This window comes from Suncus etruscus, chromosome 7 (genome assembly GCF_024139225.1).
Source record: "Suncus etruscus isolate mSunEtr1 chromosome 7, mSunEtr1.pri.cur, whole genome shotgun sequence".
Lineage (NCBI taxonomy): Eukaryota > Metazoa > Chordata > Mammalia > Eulipotyphla > Soricidae > Suncus > Suncus etruscus.
Window position 1 is genome coordinate 41,559,523 of NC_064854.1, and position 15,019 is coordinate 41,574,541.

Consider the following 15,019-nt stretch of genomic DNA (forward strand, 5'->3'; position numbering starts at 1 on the left):
GCAGGAGCCTATACAAGTCTTTAGTGATTCAAAATGCAGGGCCTAGATGGCTGATTTGTATGTGCATTCATAAGTTACAAATTCATTGTACAGTCCTTCCTTTGAGAAACATTACATTGGGTAATAGTTTAAAAAGAAACACACGGGAGCAAAAAAGTGAATCAACAGGTTTACTGACACTTCAATATGAGCGTCAATTTTAGCCTGGCTGGTGCGTCAAGCACAGAACTGGGCTGGCACTTTGTGTTACTGGCTTCCAGGCCCTCATTCAGGGCAGTGTCCTCACATTTCCTCCCAGCAGGATACCTTCAAGAATGTCATAAATAAACATGGATGGCTATGGAAAGTATTATGCTAAGTGAAATGAGTCAGAGGGAAAGGGACAGACAGAATAATCTCACGCATTTGTGGGATATAAGAGAAAAGATAGCATTGAAATAATATCCAGAGACAATAGAGAGAGATGAGGGCCAGGAGGACTAGTCAGTCCATGGCAGAAAGCTTACCACAAAGAATGGTGAATGCAGTTAGTGCTGAGAAGGAACCACTGTGACAAGGATAGTTAGAATAGATCACTCTAAAAAATAACTAGGTGCTGAACAGTGATATACATGGTACCCCTACATTAACATAGTTCAAACCAGTGTCTGAGAGAGAGAGAGAGACAGATTCTATCTGCTCCAGAGACAAGCAGTGGGGATGGGTAGAGGGGAAGAAAAAACTGCGGACACACTGGTGGCAGAAAATGTGTAGTGGTGAAGGGTGGTGTACATTATTATGACTGAAAAGCAATCAATTTATGGGGCCGGCGAGGTGGCGCTAGAGGTAAGGTGTCTGCCTTGCAAGCGCTGGACCGCGCTTCGATCCCCCAGCGTCCCATATGGTCCCCGCAAGCCAGGGGCAATTTCTGAGCACTTAGCCAGGAGTAACCCCTGAGCATCAAACGGGTGTGGCCCCCCCCAAAAAAACACAATTTATTAACAATTTAACACTGTTTAAATAAAGAATTGCTTTTTAAGGGACGGAGAGATAGCACAGTGGTAAGGCGTTTGCCTTAGGCGCAGAAGGATGGTGGTTGGAATCCTGGCATCCCATATGATCCTCCGAGCCTGCCAGGAGCACTTTCTGAGCATAGAGCCAGGAGTAACCCCTAAGCGCTGCCCTGGGTGTGACCCAAAAACAAAAACAAAAAAAATAAAGAACTGCTTTTTTAAAAAAGAAAGAATGTCAAAAATGGAACAACTGCTAGCTGCTATTCTTATATAAAATACCAAAGTTTATAGATGTAAAGTATAGTTATGTGTGTTCTCATACCCCTAAGGGAAGGAAACTGGGCCACACTCAGTAGTGCTCAGGGCTTACTCCTGGCTCTGTGCTCAAAAACCATTCCTGTTGGGACTAGGAAGCTGTATGTGGTGATGGGGTCAAAGTTGGGTCAGCTGAGTGCAAGGCATTACCTGCTTATACTTAATACAAGCCTTACCCAGTGTACTCATTCTTGCCCATATGTGTTTCCCTTGCAAGCCTTTTGTTTTGTTTTGTACACCTGGAGGTGTTCAGGGGTTAATCCTGACTCTGAACTCAGGGGTCATTCCTGACAGTGCTCAGTGGATCATACAGAATGCCAGGGATCGAACTTGGTTGGCCGTGTGCAAGGCAAATGCTCTCCCTGCTGTGCTTTTTTTAAAGTAAAAAAATGTGGGGCCAAAGAGATAGCACAGCGGCTGGGCGTTTGTCTTGCATGCAGCCGATTCAGGGTGGATGGTGGTTCAAACCCCGGCATCCCTATGGTCCCCTGAACCTGCTGGGGTGATTTCTGAGCGCAGAGCCAGGAATAACCCTGCTGCTGCCGCTGGGTGTGACATGCCCCCCACCCCACCCCCCAATAAAAAGTAGATTTAGAAAATGTTTGTGGTTCTGGTTGTTGAACCCAGGACCTCATAAATGCAGCCATGTGCTTTATCACGGAACTAAATCCCTAGCCCTCATTTCCTCATTTAGAAAGTAAGAATGGAACAATAACTGACACACAGTAAAAACAGGCTGTGAGGAGCAGCTAACCTGGCAGGCAGTTCCAGAGCAGGCCACACTCTCTCCCTCCCACAGTTGGAACTGTTTTTTTTTTTTTTTTTTTTTTTTGGTTTTTGGGCCACACCCAGAAGTGCTCAGGGGTGACTCCTGGCTGTCTGCTCAGAAATAGCTCCTGGCAGGCACAGGGGACCATATGGGACACGGGGATTCGAAACAACCACCTTTGGTCCTGGATCGGCTGCTTGCAAGGCAAATGCCACTGTGCTATCTCTCCGGGCCCCATGGAACTGTTTTTTTTTTTTTTTTTTTTTGGGCCACACCCGGTGACGCTCAGGGGTTACTCCTGGCTATGTGCTCAGAAGTTGCTCCTGGCGTGGGGGACCATATGGGACGCCGGGGGATCGAACCGCGGTCCGTCCTAGGCTAGCGCAGGTAAGGCAGGCACCTTACCTTTAGCGCCACCGCCCGGCCCCCATGGAACTGTTTTTTTTAAGTATTGTTTAGTGGCTGTGTGTGTGTATGTGTGTGTGTGTTACTCCTATCTCTCCAGGATTCGAACCAACCACCTTTGGTCCTGGATCGGCTGCTTCCAAGGCAAATGCCACTGTGCTATCTCTCCGGGCCCCATGGAACTAATTTTTTAAGTATTGTTTAGTGGTTCTCGTGTGTGTGTGTGTGTGTGTGTGTGTGTGTGTGTGTGTGTGTGTGTGTGTATTACTCCTGGCTATGCGCTCAGAAATCACTCCTGACTTGCGGGACCATATGGGACACCAGGGATCAAACAGAGGTCCATCCTGGGTCAGCGCGTGCAAGGCAAACACCCTACCACTGCACTATCGCTCCGCCCCAACCAATGTATATTTTACACCACTGCCCATGTCCCATATCCTAGAAGACAGTTCTGTATCTTTCTCAAAATGAAACACCACAGGCAGTAACCAGCTGGCAAGCATGGCTTTCCTTCCTCTTTGAATTTATGTGGAAATCTTCTCTTTCTTTTTCTGAATAGCTTAATGGCAAAAGCTCAAGAAATCAGTCATTTAATTAGCTTATCTTGCTATAGATGGCCATAAAAAAGATTTGAAAGTGGAGCCAAATAGGGATAGGAACAACAACAACAAAAAACCTAAGACTTTAGGGCCCGGAGAGATAGCACATTGGCCTTTGCCTTGCAATCAGCCGATCCAGGACCAAAGGTGGTTGGTCCTGCCAGGAGCTATTTCTGAGCAGACAGCCAGGAGTAACCCCTGAGCACCACCGGGTGTGGCCCAAAAACCAAAACCAAACCAAACCAAAACAAAACAGAACTGAGACTTTATCAAATCTGGAGAGACCTTCAAAAAGTTCCTTAATCTTAGTTTAGCAATTTAAAAAAAATTCATGTCTTATAGACAGAACCTGGCAATATTTGAGAGGAGAGAAGTTCTGTTTGCATAATGACTGTGAATGTACAATGGAAATTTCTTATAGTGAAGAACAGGACTGTTGAAGACTTCCTGGGTCAAAGCGAAGCAGCAAAGTCTACTAACACTGGTGCCCCAGTGGCTTAATCATCAAAAGTAGTGGGGTATGTTTTGTTTGCTAATAATACTATTTTTCAAAACCGCGTGGGCTATACTTTTTAAAGCATTATCCAAAAACGTTCCTGATCCTAGACTGTTCCTAGGAATAGAATCAGGATGCCCAAGATTTTGATAAAACACTCAAATTGACCTTTATTGTCTCATCTTTTATGTATTGCCTCTCCCCTCACCCCGGTATCTCTCCTACCTCCTCATACCCAAACCCTGAACCATTATCTTCCCCTTATTCAACCCTCCTTATCCTCAGTTCTTAATTGGGTAGACACCAGGACTGACCTTCTGCCCCAACACCACCATCCAGCTCCTCACTGAAAGACACACTCTTGGTCCCCAGCTCATGCCTCTACAAATAACTACAACCAACACGCCTGTTGGTCCATGCTTGGTGGCCCCTCATGCCCCCATCAAACTTTGGACTGTTGCATGATACCGGAATCAGCTTCAGCAAAACCCCTAGTTCAAGGACAATATAGGGTTCCGTAATGCCACAAAACATGTCTCAAACTCAACTATCACCTTTTGTCTTCAAATATCCTTGTTTTCTTTCTTTTTTTTCTTTTTAAAACATAAAAGGGTCACATGTATCTCTTGTATATCTCAGAAATATTCCCTTAACATCTATAACTCTTTTCGAATATCCTCATATAGTGACAATTTTGCCCACTAGATTAGTTATTTGATTGATTCTCCCCCTGTGAGATCTGTTTTATAAGCAATACTGGTGTAAGAGTAACTCTGTATAGATTTCACGCTTATACCAAGTTACGGGAAATGTTGGACTTTATTCTTCGGCCCCCAGATGCACCAACAATATCTTGTGGCATTGCTTCTCTTTTGCATAGGCACATTAAAATGGGAAAATAATACATATGCAAACAAGTTCTTATCTAATAGAGATGGGAACACAAATTTGGTAATATAATTAGGCCTTTTACCCTGAACATTGGCATAATGATTTGGCTCAGGCCTCAGAAGAAGGGGCATCGCCCACACACACCTGAACAACAGATACCATCTATGGAAACAACCACAATTGTCTTTAACATTACCAGGATCCAAGTCTCTACCAGAGAAGACCTACCACTACTTTGGCATTGACTTACTCCAAAGAGTGCTCCCAACACCCAGTAATAGTCTGCATGCAGGGCAGATCGCTCCGCATTTAATGATATGCTGAAACTAGAGGATGTTCCACATCAGCCTGACATCGATGAAAAAAATGCACAGAATCAGAGTCTTTAAATATAAGAGTCTGATACCAACAATAGCTAAAGTATGAAAAAGTTTCACCGGGACCTTGAGAATGACTGGAGTTGGATAGACTGGTATGCCTAGAACCCAGAGTCTGTCTTATGCCAATAAACTTCTGGGGTGAGGCCTTTTTGTAATCAGGTCAAGGATTTTTTTTTCCATTTTCTCCATTTTTCTGGACCTATGCAAACATTGGCGATTGCCACTATCACACCTTTACTATATTTTTTTACTCTTATCCTTTAAGGAAAAAAATACAACTTACTGAACTTAAAAACAAATTACTGTAGTAGAATGCCTGTCTCGAATACAGGCAGGGGATGGGAAGGGGGGAGGGGGTAATGTTGCACTGGTGAAGGGGGGTGTTCTGGTTATGACTGTAACCCATATATGATCATGTTACTTAAATAAAAAATATATTTAAAAAAAAAAGTAGTGGGGTATAATGCCAACTCTCTGGCCCTAGGCTCTGGGGCTCTTATCAGACCCTTCAGTGTTTGGAGCATCGGATGGGGTGGAGGAGAGTACAGTAGGTGGGTTCAATCTATCAACGTGAGTATCCCTCAGTTTGAAAAGCCCTCCAGTTATATACTCCAGTTGATGCACAGAATTATGGCCAACAATTTACTTTCCTATGTTAATCAAAAGCTGGTTTGGTTATTTTTGGTTCTGGAGTTACACTCAGTGGTGCTCAGAACTATTCTTTTTGTTTCGTTTTGTTTTTTGATTACACCTGGCAGCGCTCAGGGGTTACTACTCCTGGCTCTACGCTCAGAAATCGCTCCTGGCAGGCTCTGGGACCATCTGGGGTGCCGGGATTTGAACCACTGTCCTTCTGCATGCAAGGCAAACACGCTACCTCCATGCTATCTCTCCAGCCCCTCAGAACTATTCTTGGCTCTGTGCTCTGGAGTACTGCTGGTGCTATACAAAACAGATGCAGTGAGTGCCAGCAGATCTAAACTGGGGTCGGGCCAGCCAGTCTCATATAGAGCAAGTGCCCCCCCTTCAGTCCTCTCTCTGACCCTGTAGAGCTGTCCATATCAGAGTTCCAGGCTTTCAATGTTTGACTGCCTTTTTGCCAGATAACTATTCTTTCAAAAAAATAAACTTCTCCTATCTGTATTCTCTATCTCTCTCTTCCTCCCCCAAATCCCTCTCTCACACACACCTGGAAATATAAACAAACCAGTGGGCATAGGTAGGAGACCTTCTTGCTTTCCAGGATCTGGCTTGATATTTATTAGCAGTTGTGTTTTCTGTTGAATATGCCATGGAACATGAACATCAGATAAGACCATTCTGAGACCAGAATGGATCAAAACAAGAAATCTTAAATCTGAAAATGGGCAAAATGTACATACTATCCAAACGGTAAAAATGATAACGTTCAGGCTAATATGCTGCCATGGGTGTTCAAGGGCTAGACCCTATATGGCAGTGGCTAAGGATCAGGCAGTGCAGAGACATAAACATGTGCTCCAGCCCACTGAGCTCTCTCCTGCCCTGTGACTGCTGGAGATAGATAGGGAAACAAAGAGGGAGGAAAAGGGGAAGAGAGAAAGAGAGAAGGAAAATAGAAAGTGCTTCTTTTTGGGGAGAGGGTGTTGGAAGAGGGCATCTGGCTATGCTCAGGGATCACTCTTGCCGTGCCTAGGGAATCATATATGATTCCAGGGATCCAACTCAGGGTGGCTGTGTGTAAGGCCAGTACCCTATCTGCTGTAATATCTCTCTGGCCTGAGAAGGCATTTCTTACAGCTACAGACTATAGATACAACCAGAATGAGATTTCGTTTACAGTATATACTTGCTAACTAGTTAAGGAAGGTTTAAATTGTTTATGATATTTTTCTAATAGTTTCACCTTTGAAATGAGGTACTTTGAGGTACTAAAAGTGCTTATACTCTGTAACTTAGGGGCTAGTGTTCATGTACATTCTAGATAAAGAAAGTGTAAAGTTGCTTTATCGTGAGACTACCACATGTATATGGGAACAATCTAGAGGCATGAACCAGTTGCCTTCCTAGAAGAAAACCTGCCAGATGCAGGACTCACCAATATAGCCCTCACATCTGCCATGTATGGGAAGAACACTCTGATCTTGAATGCCCACAAGCAAGAGTCAAAGTGTAACCACATCCTCTTAACTGTTAAGAAAAGAAAAGAAAAGAGAAGAGAAGAGAAGAGAAGAGAAGAGAAGAGAAGAGAAGAGAAGAGAAGAGAAGAGAAGAGAAGAGAAGAGAAGAGAAGAGAAGAGAAATGAAATGTTTAGGAAAAAAACAGGTTATGTTTGTGCCCAGGTATACATGCACACACACAAAATCACATTATAACAGTGTCTCAGGAATAGAGCCAAGGAAAAGGAAAAATGCCAAGATAAATTCATGGGCAAACTGGCTGGTTCAAGAAATCAGGGAGTTACAAGAGAGCAGGGGCCCCTCACTTGGGCATTAATGATAGTTTGGTCCAGGCAATTCTTGCTGTGGGACTGTTTGCCCAGCCTAGGTACACAACATAGGCCTGCCACTGTCCTGGGAAACAGTGTGGAAAGTGGGAGCAAAAATGCCTTTTCTTTGATGAGAAGAACTAAACCGAACAAAGCATTTTTTCTCCAGGCTTTGGCCACCAGCTATGTGCTGATGATAGGGAACTATCCCAACCAAGACTCTCCTGGCCAACTTCCTGCTCAAGCAGTTGCAACTTAATCAACCATGACTCCTTATCTCTCAAATCCTCACGAAATTGATGTGTGTCCTAGTCCAGTGGCTGAAATGATAATTAACGTTAATTCCTGCTCCTTTACCCTGAAACTGTAGTTAATCCACAGTCCTACTCACAAAAACCTCTTAGCAGTTCCCCTTCTTTGCCCCCAAACTGTCTTAGCGCTATTTAATTTAAAATAATTGGGAAGAGGGGGCAGAGAGATAGCACAGCAGTAGTGTTTGCTTTGTAAACAAAGGATGGATCCTGGTTCAATTCCCAGCATCCCCTATGGTCCCCTGAGCCTGCCAGGAGCGATTTCTGAGCACACAGCCAGAAGTAACCCCTGAGTGCTGCTGGGTGTAACCTAACCCCCCCCCCAAATATATAATATATGTATATACATATATATGTATGTATGTATATATGTATATATTTGTTGTTGTTGTTGTTCTGGCTATATTCAAGACCTTTCTCACTGTCCTCTCTCTCTGGCCCACGCTTACATGCCTGAAACAACTGTATTGAGTAACTGTCATGGTATTTACACTTTTAAAAGTTCCTCCCTGGGGCCGGAGAGATGGCATGGAGGTAGGGCGTTTGCCTTTCATGCAGAAGGATGGTGGTTCAAATCCCAGCATCCTATATGGTACCCGAGTCTGTCTGCTAGGAGCAATTTCTGAGCCTAGAGCCAGGAGTAACCCCTGAGCACTGCTGGGTGTGACCCCAAGAAAAAAAAAACCCACACTACAAGCGTGGCAATGGGGAAACAACACAGGACAACAGCATGCATAGAGAATGAAGATGGCAGCTCTGATGATCCAAAAAATACCAATCACCTAATTAGCCTCTGCTAAGGAGTTTAGAATAGAAATATGGAGGATGTTCATAGAACTCAAAGAAAGCATAGATTGATCTGAACAGATCAGAAAGATAGAAATCAGAAAAATCCAAACTGAAATAATGGGACTGAAAAACTTGATAGATGAAATGAAAAACTCTATAGAAAGTCTCTCCAACAAGTAACAGCAGCTGAGGACAGAATTAGTGAGTTGGAAGATGAGATGCATAACAACTCCATACAGCAGAAAAAAAAAAAACCGTGAAGCAAATGATCAGACAATGGAAAAAATATTCAAAGAATGTGAACAAATGAAAATAGAAGAGTTCAGGAGCCGGTGAGGTGGTGCTAGAGTAAGGTGTCTGCCTTGCAAGCGCTAGCCAAGGAAGGACCGCGGTTCCATCTTCTGGCCTCCCATACGGTTCCCCCAAGCCAGGGGTAATTTCTGAGTGCTTAGACAGGAGTAACCCCTGAGCATCAAACGGGTGTGGCCAAAAAAAAAAAAAAAAAGAAAAAGAAAATAGAAGAGTTCAATAAATTCAGCAGAAACAACATAAGAATCATTGGAGTCCCAGAAACCCAGAAAGAAAATCTCCAGGAAGAATCAACAGTCAAGGACATCATTACAGAGAATGATGATGAAACTCCCAGAGCTAAAGACTACATGCAACCAAATCCTGCATGCCCGAAGAGTAACAGCTAAAAGAGACCCAAAGAAAAACACCCCAAGACACATCCTAGAACTGGGAAAACCAGCAGATCTCACCCTGATCTCATCAGAGGATTGCTCTTCTCCCCAGTACCCAGGGGAGATGAAAACAAGAAATGAAACAAGCCCACCACACTACTATTCCAGTTTGCTCTGAGGACAGATTCTGCAAGTAAGCATCAAGAGCTGAAAGAGAAAATGTGATGGGAATGGGAAACACAGGTGAGCACACTCAAGATCCCTCTTGCTTTAAGAAATTAAGAAGAAGAGGGGCCGGAGAGATAGCATGGAGGTAAGGTGCTTGCCTTTCATGAAGGAGGTCATTGGTTCGAATCCCGGTGCCCCATATGGTCCCCTGTGCCTGCCAGGAGCAATTTCTGAGCCTGGAGCCAGAAATAACCCCTGAGCACTGCCGAGTGTGACCCAAAAACCACACCAAAAAAAAAAAAAAAAAAAGAAATTAAGAAGAAGGAATAGGGGCTGAAGACCCTAATCACTAATAGCACAGTGATAGGGAGTTTGCCTTGTATGTGGCCAATCTAGGACGGACTTTGGTTCAATCCCCAGGTATCCCAACTGGTCCCCCAAGCCAGGAATGATTTCTGAGCACACAGCCAGGAGTAACCCGAGCATGAAAGGGTGTGGCCTGAAAAGCAGAAAAAAAAAGGAGGAATAATCTCTCTCTCTGTGTCCCCCCCCCCACCCCCCGCTCTTTCTGGTTTTGGGGTCACACCTGACGCTCAGGGGACTAGATGGGATGCCAGGATTTGAACTGCCGTCTGTCCTGGATTGGCTGCGTCCAAGGCAAATGCCCTACCGCTGCACTATCTCTCCGGCCCAGGAATAGTCTCTTAATTACCGAGAGAAGCTCACCCTCCTCTTGGAGATACCAACCAGGCCAGGATATGCAAGGTATGTGCTCTAACTACCAAGCTACATTTTTGGCCCTTCAGGCTCTCCCACCCCATTCTTTCTGTAAGCAGAACCCAGTGGTCCGAGGACAACTGGTAAGACAGTCAGATGACATCTAGCTCTTAACTCAAAACAAAGGCAGTTACCCAACTTCCTGTTTCCTTAAACCTCTCTCCTCTCTCACTAACCTCCCCACTCCTGATGAAGTGGGTATTGATTTAATAAAGAAACAGCAGTTCTTGGCTTGGCATGCTCAGAGATACCACAAGGCAAGAAGCAAACTGACTCCATTCTTCTTTCCTGACTGGCTTGGTTTATTAATCTTTCATATCTACCCTACCTGCTTCAGACTCGTCTGCCTATGGTTGGAGATAACGGTGTAGATATACACTGGGCAGTGTGCAGAGGGCTATGTGGTTCTGAGAATCACACCCAGGCCTTAGGCATGCAATTGCAGGTGCTTTAACTCCTTTGAACCAATTGCCCAATGGACACCCTTGTCTGAGGGCAGGGGTCTCCAAACGACGGCCCACATTATGACCCCACAGGTCACATGCAGCTCACAGAGGACATTTACCTGACCTGCTGATGTTTCTGCCATCAATGCCTACTTAGCAGCCAACTGGTCCAGGGCACAGAGCATGCAAGAGTGGGGTGTGTGCCACACTCTCTGACTTCTCTCCTTCTCTCTGTTTCTCGATGCCTCCTCTCAGTCTCAGGCAGGGGTCCCCAAACTACAGTCTGCCAAAAACAGGCCAAAGAACAGTTCCCACTGAAATGCTGGTAAGTTTGTTGATTTAACTTTACTTGTTCTCCATTTTAAATATTGAATTTGTTCCCATTTTGTTTTTTCACTTCAAAATAAGGTCTGTGCAGTGTGCACAGGAATTTGTTCAGTTTTTGTTTTTTTTTTCTTTTTTGGTTTTTGGGCCACACCCGGCGATGCTCAGGGGTTACTCCTGGCTGTCTGCTCAGAAATAGCTCCTGGCAGGCAGGTCCTGGGGGACCATATGGGACACCGGGATTTGAACCAACCACCTTTGGTCCTGGATCGGCTGCTTGCAAGGCAAACACCGCTGTGCTATCTCTCTGGGCCCATTTGTTCAGTTTTTTAAAAACTATGGTCCAGCCCTCTAACAGTCCGAAGGACAGTGGACTGACCCCCTATTTAAAAGTTTGAGGACTCCTGCCCTAGGGCAAAGATTTCAGGCTGCAGAAGAGAGTGATCAGATACCTTATCTTACCCACACTTAAGAAAGGGGAGAAGCACACATAAAAAACTATTTCATTTACTCACTTTTGTGATTGTTTTTAAGATGGCGAGACGAGCGGCCGGGGAAGGCAAACCTACAAAGAGAGTTTTGTCCAAGCGGCCTGGTCGCAGGATGGCAGGGTCAATGATATCTGGAGAAGAAAGGAGGAAAATGTTTTAAATAAAGATGGGCTGTGGCTCAGGGATACCGATGATCCCCACGTACATGAGACTCTAGGCTGTACCCAACACTCCAAAGCAAAAAACCAAATGAATAAATAAGAATATACTGATACGAGAGGGCAAGATTACCTTTTGTGATTTAATTTTGGTTTTTGAACCATTCCCAGTGGTTACTCCTTGGCTCTGTGCTTACTCCTGGCGGTAACTGTTACTTCCCATTTAAGGAAAGCATGCACCAATCGTGGTTTTTTCCCTTCCCTGGTGCAGTGCCTTCCTCTAAAAGAATTATTTGCCAAAAGGCCCGCTTAGCGAAGTTAATCATTTGACCCTTTGTGTGGATCATTGGCGGTAATTCCAACATGGCTGTAACATTACATTTTTCTATTTGGCCACTATAGAAATTCAGCCTCAGCTTTCCTACAGACAAAGAAGTGTCAGTACCAAAAGCCCGCCAAAAATTCCCTGCTGGCTAGTTCGTATAACCTGGCGCCAACAGCTTTGTTTTTCTGAGTCTAGCTCTATGATGGTAAACAATTATTTCCGTCCCCCCTAAAATCTATTTTGCGGCTACTACATAGACATAAATATCTCTGTCTTTCTCCTCCTGGTATCTTGAAAAACCTGCTTTTTACTAAACCAAAAACATCTCTAGTTCTGGTTTCACTGCCTTCCAGCAGAGTTCTCTCTCATCTGAAGAGGGTCTTTTAATATATAAATTTAAGGCTTGGTCCCTCATTGTACTTTCTCCTGAACATCTCCCACTCTTTTGTTCTCCCTGACACACCCTGCATTCCAGAGCCTGTGCTTAAAATGTCATCAGCTGAAAAATAAATTTGTCTCTTGTCCCTTGGGCAAGGGTCCCCATACAATGCATTTTGTGTGGTCTCATTTATTTCATTTTCATATTTCATATTTGTCCACTCGTGCTCCCGCTTCTCTCCCCGAGAAAGGTTCCCGGACTCCATGAAGGTTCTGCTTAGCAACACTAACACATCTGCAGCAGGTAACTGTGGGAGATTATGAGATGTTGGGGATTGAACCCGGACCAGTTGCATGCAAGGCAAATGTCCTACCCACTGTACTGTCTTGTTATTTGAAGAAAAATCAGTACATTGGGCATCGTTAAAAAGTTTCAAAAGATGGCCCGGAGAGAGAGCACAGCGGCGTTTGCCTTGCAAGCAGCCGACCCAGGACCTAAGGTGGTTGGTTCGAATCCCAGTGTCCCATATGGTCCCCCATGGCTGCCAGGAGCTATTTCTGAGCAGACAGCCGCCAGGAGTAACCCCTGAGCTCAGTGCTCACTCTAGGCTTCACACTCAGGGATGACTTCTTGTGGTGCTTGTGGGGTGTCGGAAATTGCCTGGGTTAGCCACATGCAATGCAACTGCCCTACCTGCTGGCTGTCACTCTGAGTGAACATTCTGGCCACTTGCCCAGCCCTGTCTTGTATTGCTATATATAACTGGAATCTTATAATAACACAGTCTGGTCACTTTTACTCAGCTAATCCAGAGATCACTCAACCTGTTAGATGCACTCCAACTTTTGTTTTACTCTCAAGGAAGTATTCCATATGGATAGGCCACAATTTGCTTTTTCAGTCTTTTGCTGATAAAAACCTAGCTTGTTTCCAGGTTTGGACTATTAATTACCCAAAAAAGCATTATGTGGAAGTCTATATACGCTTTTAGTCTCTTCAGTCAATGCCGCCCACTGGGGATTATAAAGTATACTATATCAAACTTTATTTTATATTTTTTATATTTTCTCTCTTAGGATAAAACACACGTTTATACTTCCATAGGTCTATTTAGACCCTTTTAAATTTTTCTTTGTTTAGATTTGTTTGTTTTTGGTTTTTTTTTTTCCGGGCCACACCCATTTGATGCTCAGGGGTTACTCCTGGCTAAGCGCTCAGAAATTGCCCCTAGCTTGGGGGGACCATATGGGATGCCGGGGATCAAACCACGGTCCTTCCTTGGCTAGTGCTTGCAAGGCAGACATCTTACCTCTAGCGCCACCTCGCCAGCCCCTGTTCAGATTTTTTATTCAAAGCATTCTGATTTACAGTTATTCATAGTTAAATTTTATTTTTTTTAACATCATAGTTAAATTTTAGATGTACAATATCTCAGCACCAATCCCATCAACAGTGTCAACCTCCCTCCACAATGTTCCCAGAGATCATCCCATATCGCCACCCATTGCCCCTGCCATTCATTATACTAGGCACCTTTTTTGGTTGTTAAAGTTTGGGTCTCATACATTTATTCTTTTTTTTTTTTTTTTTTGGTTTTTGGGCCACACCCGTTTGACGCTCAGGGGTTACTCCTGGCTATGTGCTCAGAAATCGCCCCTGGCTTGGGGGGACCATATGGGACGCCGGGGGATCGAACTGCAGTCCTTCCTTGGCTAGCGCTTGCAAGGCAGACACCTTACCTCCAGCGCCACCTACCCGGCCCCTCATACATTTATTCTTGTTGACTCTGGGGCTTGGTATTTAGTTCTGTCCTTTCTCTTTTTTTGTTTTGTTTTGTTTTGTTTTTGGGCCACACCCGGCGGTGCTCAGGGGACCATATGGGACACAGGGATTCGAACCAACCACCTTAGGTCCTGGGTCAGCTGCTTGCAAGGCAAATGCCGCTGTGCTATCTCTCCGGCCCCAGTTCTGGCTTTTCTTTTTTTAAATATATATCTATATAAATATTTTTTTTTGTTTTAATTTGGTTTTTGGGTCACACCCGACAGGCTCAGGGGACCATATGGGATGCTGGGATTAGAACCACCATCCTTCTGCAACCAAAGCAAACACCTTATCTCCATGCTACCTCTCTGGCCCCATATATAAAAATCTTTTTTTGTTTGTTTGTTTGTTTTTGGGTCACACCCGGGGGTGCTCAGGAATTACTCCTGGCTGTCTGCTCAGAAATAGCTCCTGACAGGCACGGGGACCATATGGGACACCAGGATTCGAACCAACCACTTTTGGTCCTGGATCAGCTGCTTGCAAGGCAAACACCGCTGTGCTATCTCTCCGGGCCCATATATAAAAATCTTTAAGTGCCATAATTACAAGCATGATTCGTAGTTGAGTTTCAGTCATAAACAGAACACGGCCCCCTTTACCAGTGCAACATTCTCACCACCAATCTAAAATAAACTTTAACTTGAGTTCGATCCTCAGCATCCCAGGAGATGAGCACTGCCAGGAGTGATTCCTGAGTGCAGAGCAAAGAGTAATCTCAGAGGGGCTGGAGAGATGGCAGCACAGTGATGGTACATTTGCCTGGCAAGCGGATGACCCAGGATGGACAGTGGCATCCCATACTGTACCCCAAGCCAGGGTGATTTCTGAGCGCATAGCCAGGAGTAACCCCTGAGTGTCACTGGTTGTGGCCCAACCCTCCCGCTAAAAGAGTAATCCCAGACACCACTGAATGTGCCCCCCAACAAAACAAAACAAAGACACAAACAAAAATGTCAAGCTTGGGTCAAGAGATGACACAATGGACAAGGTGCTTGCTTTGCATGTGACCAACTTGGGTTTGATCCC

General features: G+C 44.7%; 1 protein-coding gene across 1 annotated transcript in view; it reads right to left on the bottom strand.

Annotated features, from left to right (window-relative positions):
• Window positions 1-15,019, bottom strand: part of NVL (nuclear VCP like) — a 99,681-nt gene that overhangs the window by 14,641 nt on the left and 70,021 nt on the right. Inside the window, exon 19 of the mRNA XM_049776439.1 lies at window positions 11,329-11,435. Within this exon, the coding sequence (XP_049632396.1) occupies window positions 11,329-11,435 (107 nt within the window). The remainder of the gene's footprint in view (window positions 1-11,328; window positions 11,436-15,019) is intronic.